General features: G+C 40.7%; 1 protein-coding gene across 3 annotated transcripts in view; it reads right to left on the minus strand.

The window, feature by feature from the left end:
* Positions 1–403: 403 nt before the first annotated feature.
* LOC145436125 (sialin-like) overlaps positions 404–23,122 on the minus strand; it is a 46,816-nt gene continuing 24,097 nt past the window's right edge. For 2 of the 3 annotated variants that reach the window (XM_080313409.1, XM_080313411.1), the window contains 4 exons: positions 15,345–15,474; positions 7,078–7,164; positions 4,110–4,264; positions 404–2,625 (listed from right to left, as the gene is read on the minus strand). In XM_080313409.1, the coding sequence (XP_080169535.1) occupies positions 2,464–2,625; positions 4,110–4,264; positions 7,078–7,164; positions 15,345–15,474 (534 nt within the window). In that variant the 3' untranslated portion in view covers positions 404–2,463. The remainder of the gene's footprint in view (positions 2,626–4,109; positions 4,265–7,077; positions 7,165–15,344; positions 15,475–23,122) is intronic. The other variant, XM_080313412.1, reaches the window with a different exon arrangement.

Consider the following 23,122-nt stretch of genomic DNA (forward strand, 5'->3'; position numbering starts at 1 on the left):
ATGCGACTCTTAAAATTAATACAAATCCATCGAAATACAAAATTATATTTTACAATGTCGTGATTGGGAAAAGTAAATGCTAAAAAGCAGGTAAAGTGTTCTAAATCGCTGTCGCTACAGTAAGTAGTAAGAATGGTGTCACGGTCGGGTTACTTCCTATCTATGTGTTTGGTAGAGCAGTGGCTGTCAACCTTCTTAACCTCGCAGACCTGTAAAACTTCAGAACAAATATTGCGGACTGGTGAACCTTCAAAAATCAATATTAACTATAAATGTTGATAACGACAAATCTATACGACCACAATGCAATATTGGAACCTCCATTCAATGCTGCCATTTTGATGGTTGTAAGACATATTTTATTCAACTTCATAATCACGCAAGCGGTAATGCAGTATATACCATTCAATTTCCTATCCCTCATCATCTCATCAATAAGGGCCTTATGGTATGGGGAAGGAATCAATGCTGTGACATTTAAAAATTTTAGAAGCACTGTTCTATAGTTAGGTCATAAGTCCTCTGGAGCGCATTATCAGCCGAATTCTTATGCCGTTAGAAACATCGCATGTGAGGTAGGAATGCGGACCCAACACTGTTTCGACATGCCAGTTTCGAAGTTTTGGGTGTTCCTAGGACCGATTTTATGACCCTTTCTCTTAACTGATGATATTGACTCATTTGAGCAGAATACAAAGTCGGAAAATTTTACTGGTACTCAAAGTACTGTCATGCTTTTTGGAAAAGTAGAAAATCTCACTGCTTCCACTCTTAATCCAACGGAGGTATACACCACTGCGTCCGCTCCCACTCAAGAAGCTTGCTTGACTATAGGAAACTTCATCACTACTCTAGCTCAATGATTAGCAACATCAGCATTTATAGAAACGAAAGATTTACCGTGGTAAGGAGTTGTGTCCACGGTAAAACTGGTTAACATTTAAAAAGGCAACATTTAGGTGCAGTGCGCCAATGTCGCACATTTGCATTTGCGTCTCTGCACCTGCCACCTGCCACCTACTCCCTGTTTCCAAATTGCGGTCACATTATGAAAAACGAGGACAGGACGACAGCTTTTTATAGTGTAATACCAAGTCGCGATGAACGCAAACGACATTTCGGTAAGTTCAAGCATATCAGTAAATATAAGTAATACTGGGACTATATGCAACAGCAGGATAGGATTGGAGTTACTAAAAATGAAAAAGTAAAATGTTAGAAAACGCAAACATCAACAGACATATGAGATCATTGGGACCTCTGAATGATTGTGGGTGATTTCTTCCACAATACAATCATGATTGGTCAAGGTAATCGCTGTTGTTACTCCAGTAGTAGCAGAAGTAACACCTTGAATTTTTTTATCAATGAGAAGTAGAACTAGAGATTTACAAGTCATGTCAAATCTATTGCAAGTGGAAGTGAAAAATGGAGATTCGAAAAGCACTCAAGTAAATAATATCATCAAAAGGTAAATATGATTAAGAGGTCGCATACCTTTACTTTACCGATATAAGGTGACTTCTTCCAAAATTGCGGGTCAACGCAAAATGACTAATATCCCTACAACGAATGGTAATTTCCCAAAATATATTCATTTCACCTCAGGAGTTCCCAAAATTTTTATGGTCCCCAACCCAAATTTCGATTTGAAGATGTTTCGCGATCCCATATCTAAATTTGGCGTGTTGACCACTATACGCGTTTATTCACGTGATTATTGTCTTGTGTATGTAATATTCATAACACATGGCACTATCGGTCACTTGCAGTTTTTCCGAAAGGAAATATTACCGTCCTATTGATTTCCATGCTCCCGATACTTTAATCTTCATACTAACGACCAAACGCCAACTTTACGCTATAGTATGTGGCGCTTGAATGACGCTTCGACTGATCTGATATTTTGTTTGCCAGGTTCGCGTCAGTTTTACCTTCTATATTGAAATATAAACTAAAATATTCAGAAATGAGCCACCGATAGTATCCGCTTAATTGACATTCTTCTAATAGTCATTAATATTCAATTTTCGCCTACGCGACTCCAGAGAATAGGCAAACTACCTCTTTGGCGTCGTGAATCCTAGTTTGGCAATCCCCAAAGTAATGGAACAGATTGACTCTTTCACACATTCGTTACGATATTTTCGCTGATAATCATGATTGAAAGATATCACAAAAGTATTTTCCTCTTTACAAAATTCGAAGTCTATAAATTAAGTGGCTTTGACTAAAAAGCCGGTAGAGTGAAGTAGAATCACTTGAGTACGTATTGATCCAGAAGGCAAAACATACATGGGCACTTCGGAAAAGTGAAAGTATTCCGTGACTTAACGCCTCTGAATACATCGCTGGTGTTGTTCCGGAGCTATATCGGTACGCAGAGAGTAGCGTCACTATTTCCAAGTATATTTCAGTTATTTATCTTCGGCGACGTCAGGTAAAGTAAAAATAGTCTCGAAATTATGGCTTTAGTGGTTCAGTCTCATCCGTTTCTGCGTTCTCTTTTTTTGCCCACGGCTCTACTCTGCTCGGACCGAACACCACAAAGATAATGGAAGCGACGATGTACGATGCGGCGGAGGTGAGAAACAGCACTTCCCAAGCCTTATTCGGTTCGGCGCTCTGAAAAGTGTGTACGTACACCCATAATTACAATATCAGGTAAAGTCTCACTCAAATATATACTAGGTTTTTCCATCCCCGACAGTCCAAAAGGACAGAAATCATATTTTTGAAGACGTTGCACATGTATGCCTACAATTACCTGCGGAAGTGACTAAGTAAGTGACGTCTTACGGTCTTAATTGTATTGCCGTAAGGTGTTAACTGGACATGGTCAAAATGGAAGTAGTAATAATTCTGTTCCTGAGCTACAGATTTATAGGTCATATTCGCTCACTTCATACTAACACAACGGTTATGATTTCGAATACTTTCTCGACTTGTTTAATAGTATATGAATGCTACATTTTGTAACGTAGAGGGCGGAGTTCAATAATATTAGCATGACTTTGACGTGGCGAAGTGTAGTAAAAGCCTATCGAAGTAGCTGCTGTCACTTGGTTGGGGAATCCAATATCGAATATCTCTTTCATTCGAGGAGCCAATGGTCATCCTGCGTTTCTGGTTGAGAATAGAGATGCATACTGCATTTTCGAGAGCTCTCACCGGCAATTGGACAACATAAGTGGGGGACGCACGTTCCGAATAATCTACTTCTTCGAATACATTTGAGTATGGAACATTGAATAATTTCACTTCACGTAGATTAGAAGCGTGTATCCTTCTAATTTTTATTTATTACACCTTCAGCGAAAATATTGTGTATAGTCCCACCCGTGTACAGCCCGTGATATTCGGTTGTGAATACACCCGTGGTAAACGAAACCAGAACCTACCTCAGAAGTACACCACGGTATAACTCAAACACTACATTTTAATTCAGATGAAGCTTGCATGTAGGAACGTAGGATGATATCCCTGTATGCACGAATGATTTATGAGCGCGATATATTTCAGATTTAGGCTCTATATAGACGTGTACGACCCCTTTGGTGTGAATACACACTCATTTCACTGAGAGTATACGACGTTGTTTATACATTCGTATTTGAGTGTCTTCAATAGAGTTGCATTGCATTGCGCTCTGAAAATTATGTAGGCCTAGTTTCAAATTATATACGCATTTGCAAACGCATTTTGCCGCAACAACACATTATTTCATATTCAGTGATTTCCGAATTTTGACGAGACTTGAATACTTTGGTCACGAAATCTCTCCAAACGTGGTTGATAAAGATAAGAACGTTAAGATGCTCTGTTGGTTATCGGATTTCATAAATGACCGATACGGCGATAACGCGGTGCAAAAATGTTCTTCTTAACACCGTTTAGACCTTATGTTCGAGTACAATACACATTCCAGATGCACGCGAAACATGAAATACATCAGACACGTCATATCATCAATGTTTGCTTGGCACTATGCTAGCCCAATGCCATATGTTCTATCCGTGCCGGATTGAGCAAATTGAATTATTCATGGATATATGAAATTGAGGTTAAGAGATGTCGGATATAGGCCTAAAGTAGATGGTTCGACTCACGTTTGCTTCTCGTAGGATTCCTGCGTATTGTGGTGTTATGAACCCCATCAATGAACCGGAAGAGTTCATGATGGCGAATATAACTCCGGAGAATCCGGGAGCCATGTCGATTACAGACGCCTTGATTCCTGTAGCAGTAACGGTCGACGCTGCTTCTAAAGTAGTTGTTCGACTTTGTTTTGTATGACAAATAATAATATGTATACATGGAAAAAGAATATTCATGGTGCTATAGCATGAGAGAAATTATGGCCATGCCTTGAAGCAATCATGTATCATGCAAAGCAGTGGTTCTTAACATTGTCTTTAGCGCCCCCAGGGGGCGATTTGAAATGTGAAGGGGGCGGAAACCCTCAGGGGACAAAATGGGGGGGGGGCTCAGGTGGCGGTATTGGTGGCGCTGAAGAAAAATGGCCTCGCTGTAGATGGTGTAGTAAGGACACGTGATTATTTAATGAAACAATGGTTCTATATGTCTCCGAGTTCTCATTGCAAACTAACATTCGACAAAATCTGTCAAATCGCAACGTTATTCGTTGCGCTGATCGTGAAATATCCAACGACGATGTTCCCATGAATGCAGTGGTTTGTTATAATTCATGTAAAATGAATTTGGCGTACTTTTAAATTGCCAACTCCCCGTTTAAACACTCCCGTCACGTTAGCTACTCCAAGACGTTCCGACACCTTCCTATCTTTTCATTGCATCGCGGTTTTGTGGTGTTTTGAAATGATGATTATTAATAAACGGATGCTTATACTGATAGCTCGTGTTATTTTCCTCAAAATGATTTGAACTAGGTATTGTATCCTGCAGCGCACTTCGTGTCAAAATCGAAAAGACACTGTAGGTACTGTACAACTTTTGCGAGTGATGCCTTTTGTACATTAAAGATGTTTTGAAGCCTTTTGGCCAAAATGATTAACTAAATACAATTGTATTTAAGAGCTACAAAATTAAATCGTCAGAATATTTCTTCATCGCATCATAAAGGATGGTACTGCTTACTGTTGTTACCTCAATTCATGTTAAAGTTAAAGAGCTTATGGTGCAGTAATAAATTTATTGTGAACAAATCTCTACCACATTCTCAGAAGGTTTTATTAGTTACACAAAGCAATAAAACAAAACCCAATTCCCCGTACTGCCAATCGCAGAGGAGAATTCGGGATGTGCCAAATGCTTTGCGCCCATAGACCTTACCCGATGGTTGTAATAACAACCCGGATTTAGTCCCTGAAATAGCATGATATAACGTGTAATAAAAATACACGGCAGTCAGTACGAGATATTCAGTCGAAACTGTTTGAATGCTCGTTATCAACGCTATCAACCCTTTACAATTCGTGCAGTGCGACCCTCCTTAGTAGGGATGTTGTGAACGTGAGGTTCACGTTCGCGTTCTGTGTGTGAACCTCGGAAATTTAGAGGTTCGCGTTCACAACAGAACCTTGGTAGGTTCTGCACTGTGAACCTTTTTCATATGTTACAATTTTCACTTCATTATAACATTGCTGGTTTGAATTTATTGCATGTTAACGGCAGGCCAATCTATTCATGGCGCTGGCAGCATAAAAAAATCGACACTAAACGAGCATGCACCGTGACAATCTCAAAAGTTTTGCTTGCTTTGTTGCAAAAGTTTGCTCGAAAGATCCAGCTTTCCGTTTGTAAATATTCAATGACTCTATGCTGCGAGCTTGACCCGCAATCACAAAACATCACGAGCGAAATAAGCTATGTAGTCAGAGAATGATGCTTATTCAACCAATCAATGAGATTGATATCGTATTCTGATGTAAAAAAAACAAGCAGGCTTACGGGGTCAATCTTCACTTCATGTTTACTGTATCATTAAAACCAAATCGGTGCGATTGACTGAATGACTTGTTAGTGGGGTAATATCAGTAGCAAGCATAGATACCCGTTTCACACTCTGCTCAATATCAACATATGATGTCGAATACATTTTCCGGTCTCATATGAAAAGGTGATTCGAGTTTGACTTAAGTAAAGTCATGACTCGAGTCATCCCAACACTGCTACAAGGCTATATCTGCATCTTCCTTGCCTGTCGGCATATGCACATCATGTACTCATGGTGGGCATATGCGCAGAAAGTGTGTATTTATGTCATGATTCGGTGTATATGCGGCAAAAAACATCAAGGACAAAAATAAACTACTTCCTTTCCTGTCATTATATTCCGTGGTAAGTCCTCATCGAAATTGTTGGCAAAGCGGCGGAAGATATTGATTTTACGAGATTATTATATCATTTGATTTCCCCAGTTGATACATTTGGCGACGATTAAAGCGCCAGTATAGGATACTTCAGCATTGAGACATTATGTCGCCCGAATCGTCGCTAGGTATCATGTACAATCTGTACATTATTGTAAGCTATCATTTCATTGAAGGATAGGGTTGGAATTAGCAATATGACGTCACGTGACGTCATGAGGTTCACGTTCGTGTTCACACAGAACCTTTCAAAAAGGTTCGCGTTCACACGAACCTGAACCTTTCAGAGGTTCACACCATCCCTACTCCTTAGGTCTGTCTCCTTCGAAGTAGGGTAGCCGTTACAAACTTCATTTGCCAGTTGACCTGCGTCGCTTGACTGGGTTTGTTTGATTTATTAGACAATTGTGACGCTTATCGCCTGTTTGGTGATTTGTACCACCATGACGAATGTTGCTATGTTCATAGGGATCTTTGTTTTCTGGTACGCTTTTCGAATGACTTCCAGTCACGCCACCATTCACCATATGTGTTCGGTTCTATGTTCTATCTTGTTTGTTTCTTTTGCTGCCGATTTTGAAGCTCGTCCCACTTGATCCCTCTGTTTTTTGCATACACTGCTTAGTTGCTAACGCAGTGGGTTGGCGATGAGGAGCCCATGGAAATCTCCGACGCATATAAACTTACGGAAAACTGAACTAAATCGAGGTAGGGTATTTCTAACCTTGTAAACTGAATAACAGCATGGTCGCAGCAACGCTTGTGGTCGCACGCGTGAGTGCAACGAGAGCCATCGCCGCCAGCAGATTCCCTGATTACACGAAAATAGCTGAGCGAGAGTAAACTCGAAGCACAATCAATGTTTTCACCCAGCATCTGGGCAATGATCAGTTCAGCATGATTTTAAAGTTATGTGCAGTTGAGACGGTATGTTGACCACAATTATGTCAGTTCAAATTGACATCTCGTTAAGCGTATAACGTGATAAGTTTTGTGATAATAATTCGATTGATATTTTGCAGGGAAGAATGTTGCTAGTTAATCAGCGTCCCAAACCAATTTGTTTGTTTCATGCTGCATAGCACTTCTTGATCTATAGGGCAGTAGATACGACGCCCAATGAACTTGTCTTATGAATCTGTTTTTCACTGCATAATTTGTTATCGGATCCCAGAATTTACCGAAAATTAGTGGGATTTGTAACCGCCACATGACAGGAAATATGATTGTTCGATTAGAGGAACTGCTGAAATGCTGCATGACGATGTAGTCCTGGTGAAAGATATTTTTGCGCCCGTTTATGACAGGGAAACCCTTTTTTGACGAAGAAACCCTGTATTTTCGATTGTATTTCTCGGGTAGCGATATAACAATCCTAATCTCCTGTGGCGTCACAATTACAGATTGGTGACATCATGGTAAAAAAAAACATTAAAAAGAAATAGCACAAAACCACATTTAAAACAAGTGGTATGTTTTAAACATGTTAGTTTAAAATATATTTTATTTTTGTTTTGAATGATTCCCTAAGGAACATTTCGTGCATTCTAACAATAACCAACATGAAATAAATCTATCCTATATGTTGATGAAATCGGAGTTTCTGGGTGAGCTCATATGATTTCTGGTTTGGTGGTCTTTGTTGTGAATTGTGGAGCAACAATATATTGTGTTCGATTCCTATCGATAAATCCGCTTATCAAATACGCGATTGACCGCGAGATGACAATCAGGAGAATAACATTTGCAGCTTGTCCGAATAAATAGCTTGCAGTTTATTACAGTGAAATCAAAAAAATTGGCTCAGAATGGTTGTCAGTCGCGCATTCAAGCAGCCTTGTGACTCCAGGTCACACAAGGTTCAATGTCTACTTCGACGGTCGCAACGATCGCCGCGAAATTGGTTGTCGAAGGCCTACTATACGAAAGAAAAGGTAATGTGACATGTTTATCATAATTTTATTCATTGAAATTGCGTTGCATGTTAATTACGGTTCAAAGATTTTGGCGACTTTGCATGTCGTACCCCACTGGTGACAGGACGCTTCACAATAAAACTCTCACTGATACAGTGATGTACTTTCTTTGATGCACGCAAACTGTTCAAGTGATCAACGAAAGATGAACGTCATAAAGAGAGTGTCGATATAGGGCGGCGTATTCGGCTCTTTGCTAAACTGCAAAACATTCCATATTTATAATATGTGCATGCGAAATGTGGCCTCTTTGAAGTTGGGAATTTGCCCCATCACCACTTGAGGTAGCGTAACCGTTAAATACACTGTTATATTCATGCTAGATAAATCAATCGCCCAGCCGTAACCGACACTTTCAAGCCCATGAGATCGCACGGAGTAATATATGTATGTAGGGTGGTATTTAAAACAAACGGTGTTTTAAAACACTTTGTTTGAAACATGTTTTAAACAGTGTTTTAAGAAAGGCCTTCTTATAAAAAGAAAATTGTGTTTTTCTAAGTTGTAAAATTATGCCATAATTATGTAAATACTTTACAAATAACATGTTGTATCAGCCTACGGACAATTACCAACCGATGCAGCCGACGTATATTGATATGCTGGCAGGGCCGTAACAGCACTTCGTCAGGCCCCCCCCCAAAACTTTGGTCTTGGGCCCCCCATAGGGTTATAGACCTAACTTCTGGGGGGCTTCGCCCCCCAGACCCCCCTCCGGCGTACACTGTTTACCGCCATTTTTCATATTAATTGGGAGTTTGTTTAGTGAATCAGCTATAGTGGCCTAAGCGCGCGAAGCGCGGCAAAATTTCTAGAATTCATGATTGAATCGGTCAGTATGATCGGGAATTGCCTACATTGTTATCAATTTTTATCTTCTCTCTGCTCGCGTAATCAGATTTGCCGGTAGAGCTGAGTGAGGTGTGTTTGAAAAGGTAGGACCACTCCATTAATAATTAAACACCTTCAGGCGTATACCCGTTGGCAGGAACGAAACAGCACCTCGTCAGGCCCCCAAAAACGTGGGTCTTGGGCTCCCATAGGGGGATAAAACGACCCCCCCCCCCCATCACGTTGTTTGCGTTTGTCACGAAATAATCTGTACTGTATTGTGAGCCAGCGCGAAGCGCGGAAATTTTCGATAATTTATGATAAAATCGGTCAATCAGATCGGCGATTGCATATATATTATGCTATCAATTTATTTTCCTCTCTACTCACGTAATTAGATTTACCGGTAGAGCTGAGTGAAGTGTCTTGAAAACGGGATGGCCCGTAAATAATAATTAAACATCTTCTGGCGGGCGGACCCGCTGGTATGACTTCGTTACATGATGTTATTTCGTGACTTCCAGTCTGCTATATCAAAACATATAGAATCGCCCAAACGTAGGCTTCTAAACTACAAGACGCACACGATTTCAAATTGGTATTTCTTCACTGGCATGAATTTTTTCCCAGCGGGATGGTATTTGTCTTGTGAGGTTCAGATTGCAAAGACAGGAACATTCGACGTCAGTCATTTAGGCGCCTATGTACAATTAAACCTATGTGTATTTTATATACAGAACGCAGTCTTCGGTCAGCATAAGGGCATAGACCTTTTCGGCCAAGGTTCTCTCGCTGCCGATCGTTCTGGCACACTTCTTGGAGTCGCATGTTATATGGCCTAAAACTTGCTTGTAGGTCTTGGTGGGTCGTAGCGCGGTAATGGCCTAATACCCAATAATAAAGATAAATGGCTTCTTGAATTCGCGCGCAGCGCGAGAAAATTTTGAAAACTTGGCATAAATTTTCAAAAAATACTTTTAAGATCTATGCTAATTCCCGAAATAATTTTGGGCCCCCTTCGAGCTCGCCCCCCCCCCAATTGGGGGGTTTGGGGTGCGGCAGTTACGGTGCTGTATGCTGGGATGGTTGGAACCCTTAAAATAGTCCGTTCAAGAGCAATAGTACATATATTTCGTCAAAGGAGCTATTTTAACCCTATATTTTCAATGGTCAATGTCATACCACTATGACGTCACAATTGAATATTCGCAACGTCATGACTTGAAAAAAACATGAAAAAAAAACAATAAAAAACACGTTTTAAATTACGGCCTTGTTTTAAACATGATTGTTTTAAATTGATTTTTGTTTTAAATGCAACCCTATATGTATACGGCTAACTAGGTTAGATAATGATTTTGCTGTAAGATGTCGTAGCTCATGCTAGTCATGAAATTGAGCTCACGATTTCGTCTTCTTCATTTTGACTTAACCGTCTTTAGGCTGGACCCGGGGATAAAGGCATGGTTTTTTAATGGTGGTCAAACGTTTGTCCGAAGTAACAATTCTATCCGGCATATGATCGAGACATTTGAGCGATCAAAATGTTATGAAATTTTCTACCAGATAGCACGCGTCCAAGTATAGAAGCCTTCGACCGAACAGGGGCCTTGTATGTGCTGCGAATCTGCTATGTGTAAAAGCAATAGGGATGGTGTGCACGTGAGGTTTACGTTCACGTTCTGTGCGTGAACCTCCGGAATTTAAAGGTTCACGTTCACAAACGAACCTTGGTAGGTTCTGAACTATAAAGCTTGGTCATATATTACAATTTTCACGTCACTATAACATCTTTTGTTGATTTTATTTGCATTTCATCTTCGGACCACTCTATGCATGGCGCAAGCAGCATAAAAATCAACACTAAACGAGCGTGCGCCTTGCTAATCTAGAAAATTTTACATGCTTTGTTACAAAAGTTTGCTCGAAATATCCATATTTCTGTTTGTGAATATTCAGTGACTCTCTGCTGAGAGTTTGACGCGCAATCACGCAACATCAAGAGCGAAATATGCTACATTTATAGGTAGTCAGCCAATGATGCTTATTCAACCAATCGAAGAAATGGAGAGGCCTGTAAAGAACACGTTTTTTTTTTAGGAGTCTGGAGGAACCGCAGTTAACCTCCCCCCGTAGCGCTTTTAACAGTACTGTAGTTTTACACCACAGCACGGCGTCACAAGCGCCGTAATAGGGTCATTTGTGTCGTAGGACACAAAGCACCCATCTCGATTGCTTCATCGTTTCTACCCTTTTTTTCACCTGGTTTGGGTACAAACCGCTGTCACAAGCAGGCTTTGAGAGGGGATGTCTGCGGCCACTGACCCCTCCACAACCGTGCTGCTTGTGCCTGGGATAACTGGTGCTCGAAGAGCAAGCGCAAATCCCGGGGTCGGACCATGAAGGCCGTCGGCCATACTCGTCCTAGGTTCATGATCCAGTGATTGGAGAATTGAAAGTTGTACCGCTAGGGTTTCGCATCTCCAACCACTTCATAAGAGATGCTTAACTTGATACAACCAGATAGGCTACTCCGTTGTCCCGTTGTCTATGCAAAAAATGTAACAGGCGTACGGGATGTGGCGTGATTTTATATATGTTTAGAGCAGGGGTGGGCAAACTACGGCCCGCGGGCCGCATGCGGCCCGCAACACCGTTTTGTGCGGCCCGCGAGAGTCTAAAGAAACTTATTAAAAATACTGATAAAATGCGTACTAAATATCGAATTAATTCAGGGACTAATTAAACTTTTTCTTAGTATATTTCACCATGATAATTCTAAGGTAGTGTTTCTCAAACTGGCGGGCGTGCCCCCCCCCCCTTGAGGGCGTGAAGGCATCTGAATGGGGGGGGGGCGAAGCCGAGCACGACTGAAAAAAAAATTTCGCGCTCCGCGCGATTCTCACCCACTTCCTATTTATCGATCTGTATTTAGTCTGAATTTCATATCTAAAAATCTCTCATCCACAGTAGTAACCTTCCATGTCATCGAATTATCCGTTAGGTTTCCTAGCATCCTGGTTGCGTTTTCACATGACGATAAGGGGCCGCGAAATCTTTCACCATCGCAAGGGGGCGTGTCTTAAAAAGTATGAGAACCACTGTTCTAAGGTAAATACTACCAATATTAGTTTTATGTTTAATTTCTGACGCGACCATCTCAAGGCCGCCAGAATCGAGACAACCGACTTTCATCTCTATAGTTTTGACAAATTGGTCATTGAGGTTGACCAGCCTATGACATCTCGCCACTGTTTCTGACGCGTGTATGCTATCATCAAAGCAATGTTTGGTTTGTTTTAAATAAGCATATCTATTATCTCCGTGTCCTCACTATCAAATACCAATATTGCATTTTGGTTTATAATCCCAATTTTATATAGTGCGGCCCGCGAATGGATTCAGATGTTGAATGCGGCCCGCGAGCTCAAAAGTTTGCCCACCCCTGGTTTAGAGTATCATAAAAACCAAATGCGTGCGATTGCGGTGCTGTCTGCTGTATGACTCTATGTCTGCTGCAATATATGAAGCAAGTATATAGAAACACGTTTTACACTCTGCTCAATATCATACTAGCAATAGTCAGACTCAGACACCTAACACATTATCCGGTCTGGCATAGATTATTAAGGCGTAAGCTTATATTCCCTTACAAGCCCTCGTCGAAAGTGTTGGCAAAGCGACGGAAGATATTGATTTTATGGAATTAATATATTCTTTGACTGCTCCACTCGATACATTCGGTGACGTTTTAAAAGTCAGCATGTAGGCCTACTTCAGCATTGCGGCTTAATGTGACTTGAGTCATCGCTAGGTATCGTATATATGTTGCGGGATGAAGATCGGTCCGTTAGTCTGCGATTGTATACGGCAAGTCCGTGGTCTACGGATAGCAGCTTACAGTATATACGTAACTGGCAGTAGCTGACACCAACGTCCTGTGTAGCTCTTGACTGTAGTTCAATAGACACAAACAATTGCCTTTTCCAGATATATTGTAAGGACGGTCATATCAATTCGGGTACAAGCGGTAGGTTAGCGTACATGAGTCTCTCTGAGTCAATCTATGATATGCACTGGGTTATAACTAGAGCCCGACCGATTATCGGCTCGCCGATAATATCGAGTCGATATCACGCTTGGAGAGAAATATCGGTATCGACCATTGAAGGTAAAAAAATATCGGTCTTTTTCGTGACGTCACAACATGGTGGCAGGGAGTCAGAGAAGTCGATAGAAGACGTGAGGGTGGTAAATTATAAAAATAAATGGCCAAGCTGCATATAGTGCATGCTGCATAGAGGGCAGTAGGCGTTCCTATCTGAAAAATATTGTAGATAACTAATCACCGTTATGCCCCGCTGACTTCGTGGGAATCCCCCTGCAGTAATCAATCGATCACCAAAGACAGAGAGCAGCTGGATCCTGGATGGATAGTTGTCTGCAGAAGATTTCAATCAGTAAGAGAAATGAGAACTTCAATCATGCTGGACTGGCCCTCGTGATGATAGAGAAAAGCGTCGCGTCGAAACGTTTCTCTGAAGATAGTGCTATTGGTTTGGTACCAACAGAGCTAATTATACCAGTAATGTATGAAGTCGTCTGACACTCTGACTGAGGGCTGAGACCTGCGGGGCCACCATGATAGGAAATATGCGAGCATAGAGGGCAAGAAAATCAAGCAAAGGTGGAGTAAAGCCAATAACAGATCCGAACATTTTTGATTCCATGATGACATTGGCCAATTCTGACAAGAGAGCGTAAAATATTGATCAATTGATTGTTGAAATGCTGGTCATGGTCAAGGCCCAAGGGGGATGGGTGGAGCAGTTGCAGACATGGACAATTTGAGTTGTTTTCAACTTTCTCTTCAGCTATTTGTTGATGATGTGCTGAAGGCTCCAGGTGCTCTGCCAGAAGAATATCAATATTTGGTGAAACCATTGAAGGAAAGATCCCCTGCAAGGGAGCGGTGGAACCGAAATGAAGAAAGATTTCCAATCCTTGCTGTGCCACTAGGTACCAAGTGAAAGACTGCTCACTGTGTTTAGTACTATATACATCATTTATGAAAGACCACAGAAGTTCACTCCTTGGAGAAAGCGCCGAGAAATTGTGCTTCGTGAACTGTAATCTGCAACTGCTGGATTGGTGCTTTTGATATATTTTTATAGCCCCTAGATCATTTATTTCATGTTCAAGCATATCAATGGCTGTAAAGTTGTTGAAATAAATGCTCTGAGGTGTTAAATATGGGCCTTGAGCTAGATTCCATACATTTTGAATATCGGCTGAATATATCGAGGTTATCGGTGGAGGTACTGGATATCGGTGTTATCGGTATCGGCTCAGAAATCCAATATCGGTCGGGCTCTAGTTATAACTATGCGATAAGTTACGTGATGTAGTATTGTTCAATAACCGATAGGAGAGAAGGAGCACGAGCTCCTGTAATGTACATCGATATCTCACTTCATGAAATGTAGGGTTGAAAATAGCAATATGACGTCACGTGACGTCATAGGTTCAGGTTCGCGTTCACACAGAGCCTTTCGAAAAGGTTCGCGTTCACACGAACCTGAACCTTCAAGAGGTTCACACCACCCCTAATAAGCAAGAGAAATAGTCCGATGTCTAGGCCAGGGTTACCATATTTCGGAATCTGGAAAGAAGGGCACTTTTACCAAATCATAAAAGTTAGTTGACCGAAATTAAAAAGAGCTGATTTTGTACTATTTACCGAATATCTTGTGGTGTTGACTAGAAATAAAACAATTAATAAAAAGGTAATTACTTTGATTCGACTCATCGACTTTTTGTGTCAATATTCTGGTGTTGACTAATAGGAACGTCCGTATTACCTATTTCACGTCATTTATGCCGAATTTCAGTCCACTCTGGTCATTATCATAGCTGTAAAAGCTGTAAAGGAGTAGTAATTGTCAAAAAGGAGGACATTTGGGCGTTCTCCGAAGATATTTCTAATTTTCCTGAAAAAGGAGCATAAATCCTAATAAAGGAGGACGTATGGTAACCCTACACATATATCGTCTCGTCTACAAATATGTCTATCGACCACGCATCGCGGCATACGCTTCGGCGCAATATAGTCGTCCAAAGTAGTAAAACTATCGGCCAAGTCACCTGCTGTTTTGTAAGGAAAATACAGGCAATTGACGTTTACCTGTGAAATAAACGGCTTTACGAACCGTGCTGGCTCGGTAACCCTTGGCGATGATTGCGTCAACGATCCACCCAAGGGTAAAGTACGCCACAGCCCGTGTTATCAGCGGAATGCAACTCAAAAAGGAGCTCTGAAAATAATGATACACTCTAATCCAGTGGTTCTCAACCGCCGGTCCGCGGACCGGTGCCGGTCCGCGACGACTTTCCTGCCGGTCCGCGAGGTAATTTACAATTTTAATCATAATTTCAAGAAGCAATATGTTGAAGGCTTGTCTATTCGTAAAATAAAAAATCATCAAATTTTAAACTGATCCAGAACTTCGTGAGGTAACATGTTCAATTTGACTTGAAGCTCAAGCCGTGTCATTTGACGATATGCGAGCGACAAGTAAAAGCTGATACGCCAAACCGCGTGTGCGATCATCCGTTTTCGATTCATTAATCTTGCGCAAAACCGTAACTGGCGTGCCCAAAACCCCCAATTGGAGCGGGGCTGAGCTTGAAGGGGCCCAAAATTATTTTGTGTATGAGCATAAATTATTGAGTATTTTTTTGAAACTTAATCCAACTTTTTTCAATATTTATTTTTCGCGCATTGCGCGATTTACTGTCACTGAATGTCTTGATTATTGGGGGCCCTTTCTCCAAGAAGTACGCATGATTTATAGAAATAGGCACTTGACGTCAGCCATTTCCGCTCCACGACGCACCAACACACAATGAAGTTTGAGCTAACATGGAACTCCGAAAAGTGTGCCAAAAAATTCAGCAGCGAGAACACCTTGGCCGAAAGAGACTGCCCTTTGTTGACCGAAAACTTCGATCTATATATGTCTAATGGTCCATAGGCGCCTAAACGGCTGGACACGAATCTCGCTGTCCTGGCAATCTGTACCCATAGGAAAAATGCCATACCACAGAGACAAATTATTTACCAGCGAAGAAATACCAATTTGGAATCGTGTCCGTCTTTTGGTTTAGTACGCTTAGGCGGATTCAATATATACTCACTACATAGCCTACCAGACAGTATAGGTCACGAAATAATGACATGCAACGAAGTAATTATTCCAACAGGCCAGCCCGAATATGTTTAATTTACGTGTCCTAAATTTTCAAAGATGACACTTCAATTATCTCTACCGGGAAACCTGATAATTCTGATAATTCATGTGCTTTCGTGCGGAGCATTGTATGCGTAGTAGCCAGAGTGGCCTATACGTCTGATGATAGTGGGCAATGATGAGCAAGGTTGCACGAAAAGGTGCTTTGTTAGACTCCGAAACGCTTCATCTCTCGATATTGCCGAATATAATAATATTATTCGAGATAGTGTGGTAGGTTTCATCCGCGACCTTCGGCACGAAAGACCGTGGACGACTGTCGGCGGTAGCACGTTTCCCAGGGCGAGGCAATTTTACATCGAGTCGGCTGACCCACTACCGTAAAATCACATGGATGCCATCTTTATCATAATCAATGACGATCAGAACCGTCAAACTGTCAATCCCTAGCACAATATACTTGCAACAAAACGGTGACATAGTTACATTTTTGGTTGATTTCAATTTTGGAGGTTCAACGGTCCGCCGAATATTTTTTGAAATTTTACCGGTCCGCGAGGTGAAAAAGGTTGAGAACCACTGCTCTAATCTATTCAATAGATCTCTTAAAGATTCCATTGTATGAGACCATAGGGGAGATGTGGTACCGATGGATCAAAAATCGGAAAATGATCGCTGGCCCTGAAATGTTCAGCCGAAAACAGCAGATCTTTTGCTGGCTCAGCACTTTGATACAAGCTCTACCTATCGCGCACATATGCATGAATATCCGCCTTTTCAAAAAATTATTTATGGGCGTTCAAAATTTGTTGCTCGAACGTGCCATCGGTCCCCACCCGGTGGGTCCAATGACACATGACCCGGGGACCTATGACACATAAACCCTAAAAAACTCAAATGTGACTACTTTTCTTGCTCAGTATTATAATCTAAGCTACAGCAAGCCAAAGAAGAATGTTTGGTCGCAACTGTCAAAAAATAGAATAAATATTAACACAAATGTTGTCATAAAATCACGTTTCGATTTAGGCTCGTACTAATAAATTTGAGGGTACATACAAATTGTCCGAAAATCGACAGTGTGACTTCCAACTACCTCGTTATAGCGATAAAACATCATATGCAATTATTACATACAAATTTTCTGTACGTAGACATGTTTCATTTGTTTCATGAGTAGTATGCTTGATTATTTTGCTTGATTTGGCTATTGTATCATCGGTCCCCACCCCACGAATTTTATACATGAATCGAAAAAAAGTCCACTCAAGGAAAGTACTGAAAAAAATAATAGGTGCCATTATATAGCCTGATACAAGTCCTACACTTCACAATAAAAATGATTGCTGGTTTGTTCGTGTTGAAGGTTACAAAGAAAAATGTATATGTCAATCTAAATTTAGTTTACAACCCCTAAAACAAAAATCATCTGTGAGAGACCCCATTGCTCGCGCACGTCGAATTTTTTTGTATGTGAGGAAAGATTTTGCCAGCATGCAATTGTAGACAAGTTCACGGAGTGTAATCATGGAATTATCATAGAGAATTTTCAAAGTATTTTCGGTCCCAGTGATCCATCGGTACCACATCTCCCCTACATAATAGTCAATCATTTCTTGATATACCTTGGAGCAAAAGACAGGCCTACAACACCGATGGGCGGCACCGATATACTCAGTATAGGCGGCGCATGGACCGGAGTAGGATTGGATATCTTACCGGACTTTTTCATTTTTGGCCGTAGCCGGATCAGTACATTTTCTGATACGGCCGTTGCCGGATCAGTACTATTTTGATACGTCTAGAATCTTTATTGATAAGCACGACTTTGGCAACTAAATAACTACAAACCACGAGACGGTAACCGCGAGGCCAATACGAAAATAAACGAGCCATATTTATATCTTCGCTGAATCACATGACCGACCCGAATTCATGTACACCGTACACAGTCATCACAACACTCCTTTTCTGACTAGCCAATTTCCTTTCAATTTACTAGTTTCGTTGTGCAGTGAAATGGCTTGCGTTATCAAAGAAAGCAAAATCTCTTTATGCAGAAGAGAAGTTGAAAGTCGTGGATATCAAGGGCAATAAAAGTGAAGTATGGGACGATTTTACCTCGCTCAATCGCACCTGTGAGGGTAACTACACTGGATTTGTTTTGTGTCGGCAGTGTGTTGGCATATTTAAACAAAAGAAAGCTCTGTGGCACATCGCATTCACGCACCCATATTAAAGATAGATGCATTGCATTGAAAATAAGGCACCAGGGCAATGTTAGATGTTATCCTTTGTGCGAAACAAAAAGATATGCTCCGTTGCAAAGTAATGCCAAGGTCCAAGTCCAATTACAAATTACTTGAAGCAATCAAATCATATATGGTGAAGGATTTTATACCATCATGCCATCGAAATAATGCTGTGCTGCTGTAGGAAAGAAAAGAAATTCCAGCAATTCAAAATAGGCATTGACGAATATGGAATGATTGCGTTCATCACGGACATGTGTAATGATATGAGTGACGGCAAGGGAAAGGATCACGGTACATCAGCTTTCTGATCACCTTGCATAAAGAAACAAGCTCTCAAGATACGGAAAATGAAGATCCCCTACCGTCCACAAAAAACGAAAAACTGAAAATCTGGTTATTGCAGTGAGTCAGAAGATTATTTCCCGTCTTACACCGATCGACATTGAGTTTTCCTTCAATACCAGCATCTAATGCTGCCAGTGATTGACTATTCAGTACATGTGGTAATGACTAGGGCCATTTAAAGTCATTAAAGTCATATTTTTTTCTATGCATCAGTAAGTCGTGAAATCAATTTTAACGCAAAAATCGCATCCATATGGGGTATATTAAGAAAGTTATAAAGTCATATAAAGTCATATTTTCCTTGTTAGGTCATATTTGAGTTATAAAGTCATATTGTTGTATACTTTAAATAAAAAGTGTTAATTGAAGCAATTACGCACTAAGAAAGTAAGGCAATTTCTGATTGTAATTTCTACTGTAAGGTTAGCCTACATAACATTACAGTCGCAGACCTATGAGGTCACACATTGCATTAAGAGGTCACATATTGCATTGTGTTGCTACACGATCTGTTTTACTTCTGTGCACTGAAGTGGGACGTAATTTGAAGTTCAGAGACTTCACAAGTAAAAGAAATAGTCAACGCATGGGAAGCTGAAGGAGTTATTGTAAAGAGCGTCAAAGATTCAGTGAACCATCCAAAGTTGACGAGTCAGTTAGCAGAAATATGCCTCCACTATAACAATATCTCAAACTTGATACTGAAAATGCAAAGTTGTACGTACACTATCAAAGAGGCTCATGCTGATCTAAATGCCCTCGATTTCGGAAAAGATCCGCTTGAACTCAAAAATTACATTAAGAAGCGATTGGACAAAAACGATGTGAAACAAATTATGGAGCTACAAAGACAAGACATTTCACCAGCGCTGTATGCAAAACTGCAGAAGTGTCAACAAACATCAGCGTCTGTGGAGCGCTCATTTTCCTTACTAAAATCATTTTTACGTCCAAATGGTAACTTTAAAGACTCCAACATTCCACACTACATGAAACTGTACTACAAAAGTGGTTTAAAATAAAAATGGATGTGTATTACTGTTATGTTGTTCATGTTTTACTCGTCAGTTCCATGAGTGACGTTGGTTACATGTAAAAATATACGATTTTCGCATAAAGTCATATAAAGTCATATTTTCCCAAAAATAAAGTCATATAATTGAGTTTTTAAGGTCATATAAAAATGGCCCTAGTAATGACATTACAAAGAAAAGGGCAACCTTGTCCTCTTCCACCCTGTAATCAATAGTTACATTGAACAGTTCGTGGAAATAAATCGCTAGCTAAGTCAAGGTTGGTATAATATAGGGTTACCATATTTTGGAAATTTAAAAAGAGGACACTTTTTCAGAATTTTCAGACTTGCAAAACCGGAGGAGAATTCTCAAAAATTGGTAAATTTTACCCACTCAGTGGTCGGTCGACTAAACAAATGGTCATCTTGCTCACTCGGTGCCGAAAATACAGTTTTTCCCCTCACATTGCCGGGTGGGTGGGGGAGGGTGGATGACTAAAAAAAAAGGTCAACTTTCCGCTCAGATCCCAAAATACCCGCTAGAGCAGAGGTCTCAAACACGCGGCCCGCGGGCCGCATGCGGCCCTCGAGAGCATTTTGTGCGGCCCGCGACGGCATTTTGGAATTTCAAGTATTCAACAATACAATTAATTGCCATATATCTTTTTTAGATATAAGAACTTGATGTTCACCCTGAAACTACTATAAACATCACTGAAATCTCAACAAACTTCACTATCGCATCAATTTTAAAAGCTACCGTGCGGTAGAAGATCAGCTAATACGTCACATTTCTAGTTCATGGCGATAAAACATGACCCGTTGATAATTCGTGACTGAAAATTGTGATTTGGTATGGTGCAACCTTCCTGTAAAATTACTGGATTTCGAATTGACTGGGTGATTAAATAGAAATGTCTCGAGTTGAGTCGGGTCTAACGTTAAAGTCAGAGAAGGACTTGCGACTCGGAACTTGTTAATCCTACGGACGCAACAATCTACGCAACTGTCATGGGGAGTAGTAATATATCAAAAGATCTTATTGCGTTGCGTAGGGTATGTATATACCTATCTAATCAGGTCAGTATAGCAACCATTGGCTTTCTATGGCCCCCGTGACTGATAGTTGATTACATGCTGGGTGTTGTTTGTTCTCTTTATCCATGTTATTATCGGTGGCGAGTAGGGTAGTAGTAAGCTCTACAGCTGTAACTATAGTAACACCAATGAATTATTCGCCGATTCGACATTTCTATTCCTGGGGTTCTTAACCAGGGTCCGTAGACCCCATCGGAGTACGAAAGCACCACATCAGGGTGTTGTTGTTGTTTTTAGTATTGTACATATGGTGTTCGGCTACTATGGCTTTTCACACCAGGTCATAAAAGTCTGACAAATTCTTCAGCGTCACAACTGTCTGCCGGTGAGTACATCGAATTCAGCCATTGGCAGCAAAATCCGTGGATCGGATAAAAGTTTTGTGGGCTGAAACGGTAAGCCTAGATTCGCCGCTGTCGTCTTCAAGTGATCGCGGTGGGTCGACTAGCGTTCGCAATCAATTAAAAAGTGGTCGACCGTCTCGTCGATACCGCACGTATTGCACAAACCCGTCTCGTGACATCCGATTCTGCGAGGGTGCCAGTGGAGTCTACAGTGGCCCGTTTGCAATCTTATCAGAATTGATGAGATTTTTCGTGAGGATATGCTACAGCTTGGCATGATTGTTTGCGAAGCAAATATTTCGCGATATTGCGAATAATCATCTGATTCCTTGAATTCATTATTCCATCTTTGCTCACAGTGTTTGGCGATTTGCGATCGTACTTCCTTGATTGACAGCGAGATTTGTTCGACCTCACGAGCTGGCGTTGGGCACGCTGCGCTTCTGGCTAGCTGATCAGCACATCAGGGTGTGGGAGATGCATTGTGGAATTAGGCCTATATGGTGTGGAATATTTTCTTGGCCAATTTATTAAAGTGGAAAATAGTCTTCGCGCTACGAGCGATTTTATGTGAATGGGCTTTCTGATTTTAATATAGGTACCACCAGAAATTGTGGTGAAAATGGACAGCGGCTAGGAGAAATCTCATTGGAAATACAAGGGGTGCAATCGCTAAAAAGGTTAAGAAGCAATGATATTGCTATGGCTCAATAATGATTATATTAAAGTTGTTATTGATAATAATCGAGGACAAAATCTAACACTGATTTAATTTGAATTTAACAATGGCCTATACTTATCACGACTTTATCAAAACCAGGATTAGGCTATACCGCTCAAATGCTTTGATATGAAATCATGCTCCAGTAGATTTTGAAATACTCCACATAAAATTGTGGCACGTCAAGGTCCACTAGCTGCAATATTATAACCCGACAGTTTTACGATGGCATGATGCATCCTGTCGTATGATGTCTATAACTCATTAATTAGAACAATTATGCCCGGCACAAAACAATTTTATTCAAATATTTGAAAATGTGATTTTTGTGCCGTGTCAAGCGAGAATAATGCAACAATAAATTACATTTCCACGATGTTTGTGGAATGCCTGTCTGCAAGGTCCCGTCAAATAAGGCCTACCTGGAAATAATACAATGAATATCCCTGAGATTGATAGTGCGGCCCGCGGCGTCGTCAAAAACGAGGAAATGGCCCGCGAGCACATTTGAGTTTGAGACCTCTGCGCTAGAGCGTCACTTCGGTACTGATTTACGGCATCTCAGTCGGATTTTGCTATACATTTGACCAGAATTCTCAAAACAGAGGACAAAATCTCAAAAAGAGGATAAAAGGGCGTCCTCGGAGGACACTTTCATAAAAGTAAAAAAAGAGGACAAATCCTCTTAAAAGAGGACGTATGGTAACCCTAGTATAATAACTTCAGAGTTCAGATAAGATTAGGGCTTGGTATTTGAACTTTTTATTGTCATGTTGTTCTGTTTCAATTTTCAATAACATCCTGTGACATGCTTCTTTTTGCAATATAACCTGAACCTGCGTCATATAATCCACTGTTCATGTAATTGAATAGAAATAGTTTGTCGTAGATTATTATCGTCGTTTTTAGAATCGAATATTTCTTTTTTTAAGAA

The sequence above is a fragment of the Botryllus schlosseri genome, chromosome 3, assembly GCF_051294905.1.
Source record: "Botryllus schlosseri isolate E-star chromosome 3, Bs_hap1, whole genome shotgun sequence".
NCBI classification, from domain to species: Eukaryota; Metazoa; Chordata; class Ascidiacea; order Stolidobranchia; family Styelidae; genus Botryllus; species Botryllus schlosseri.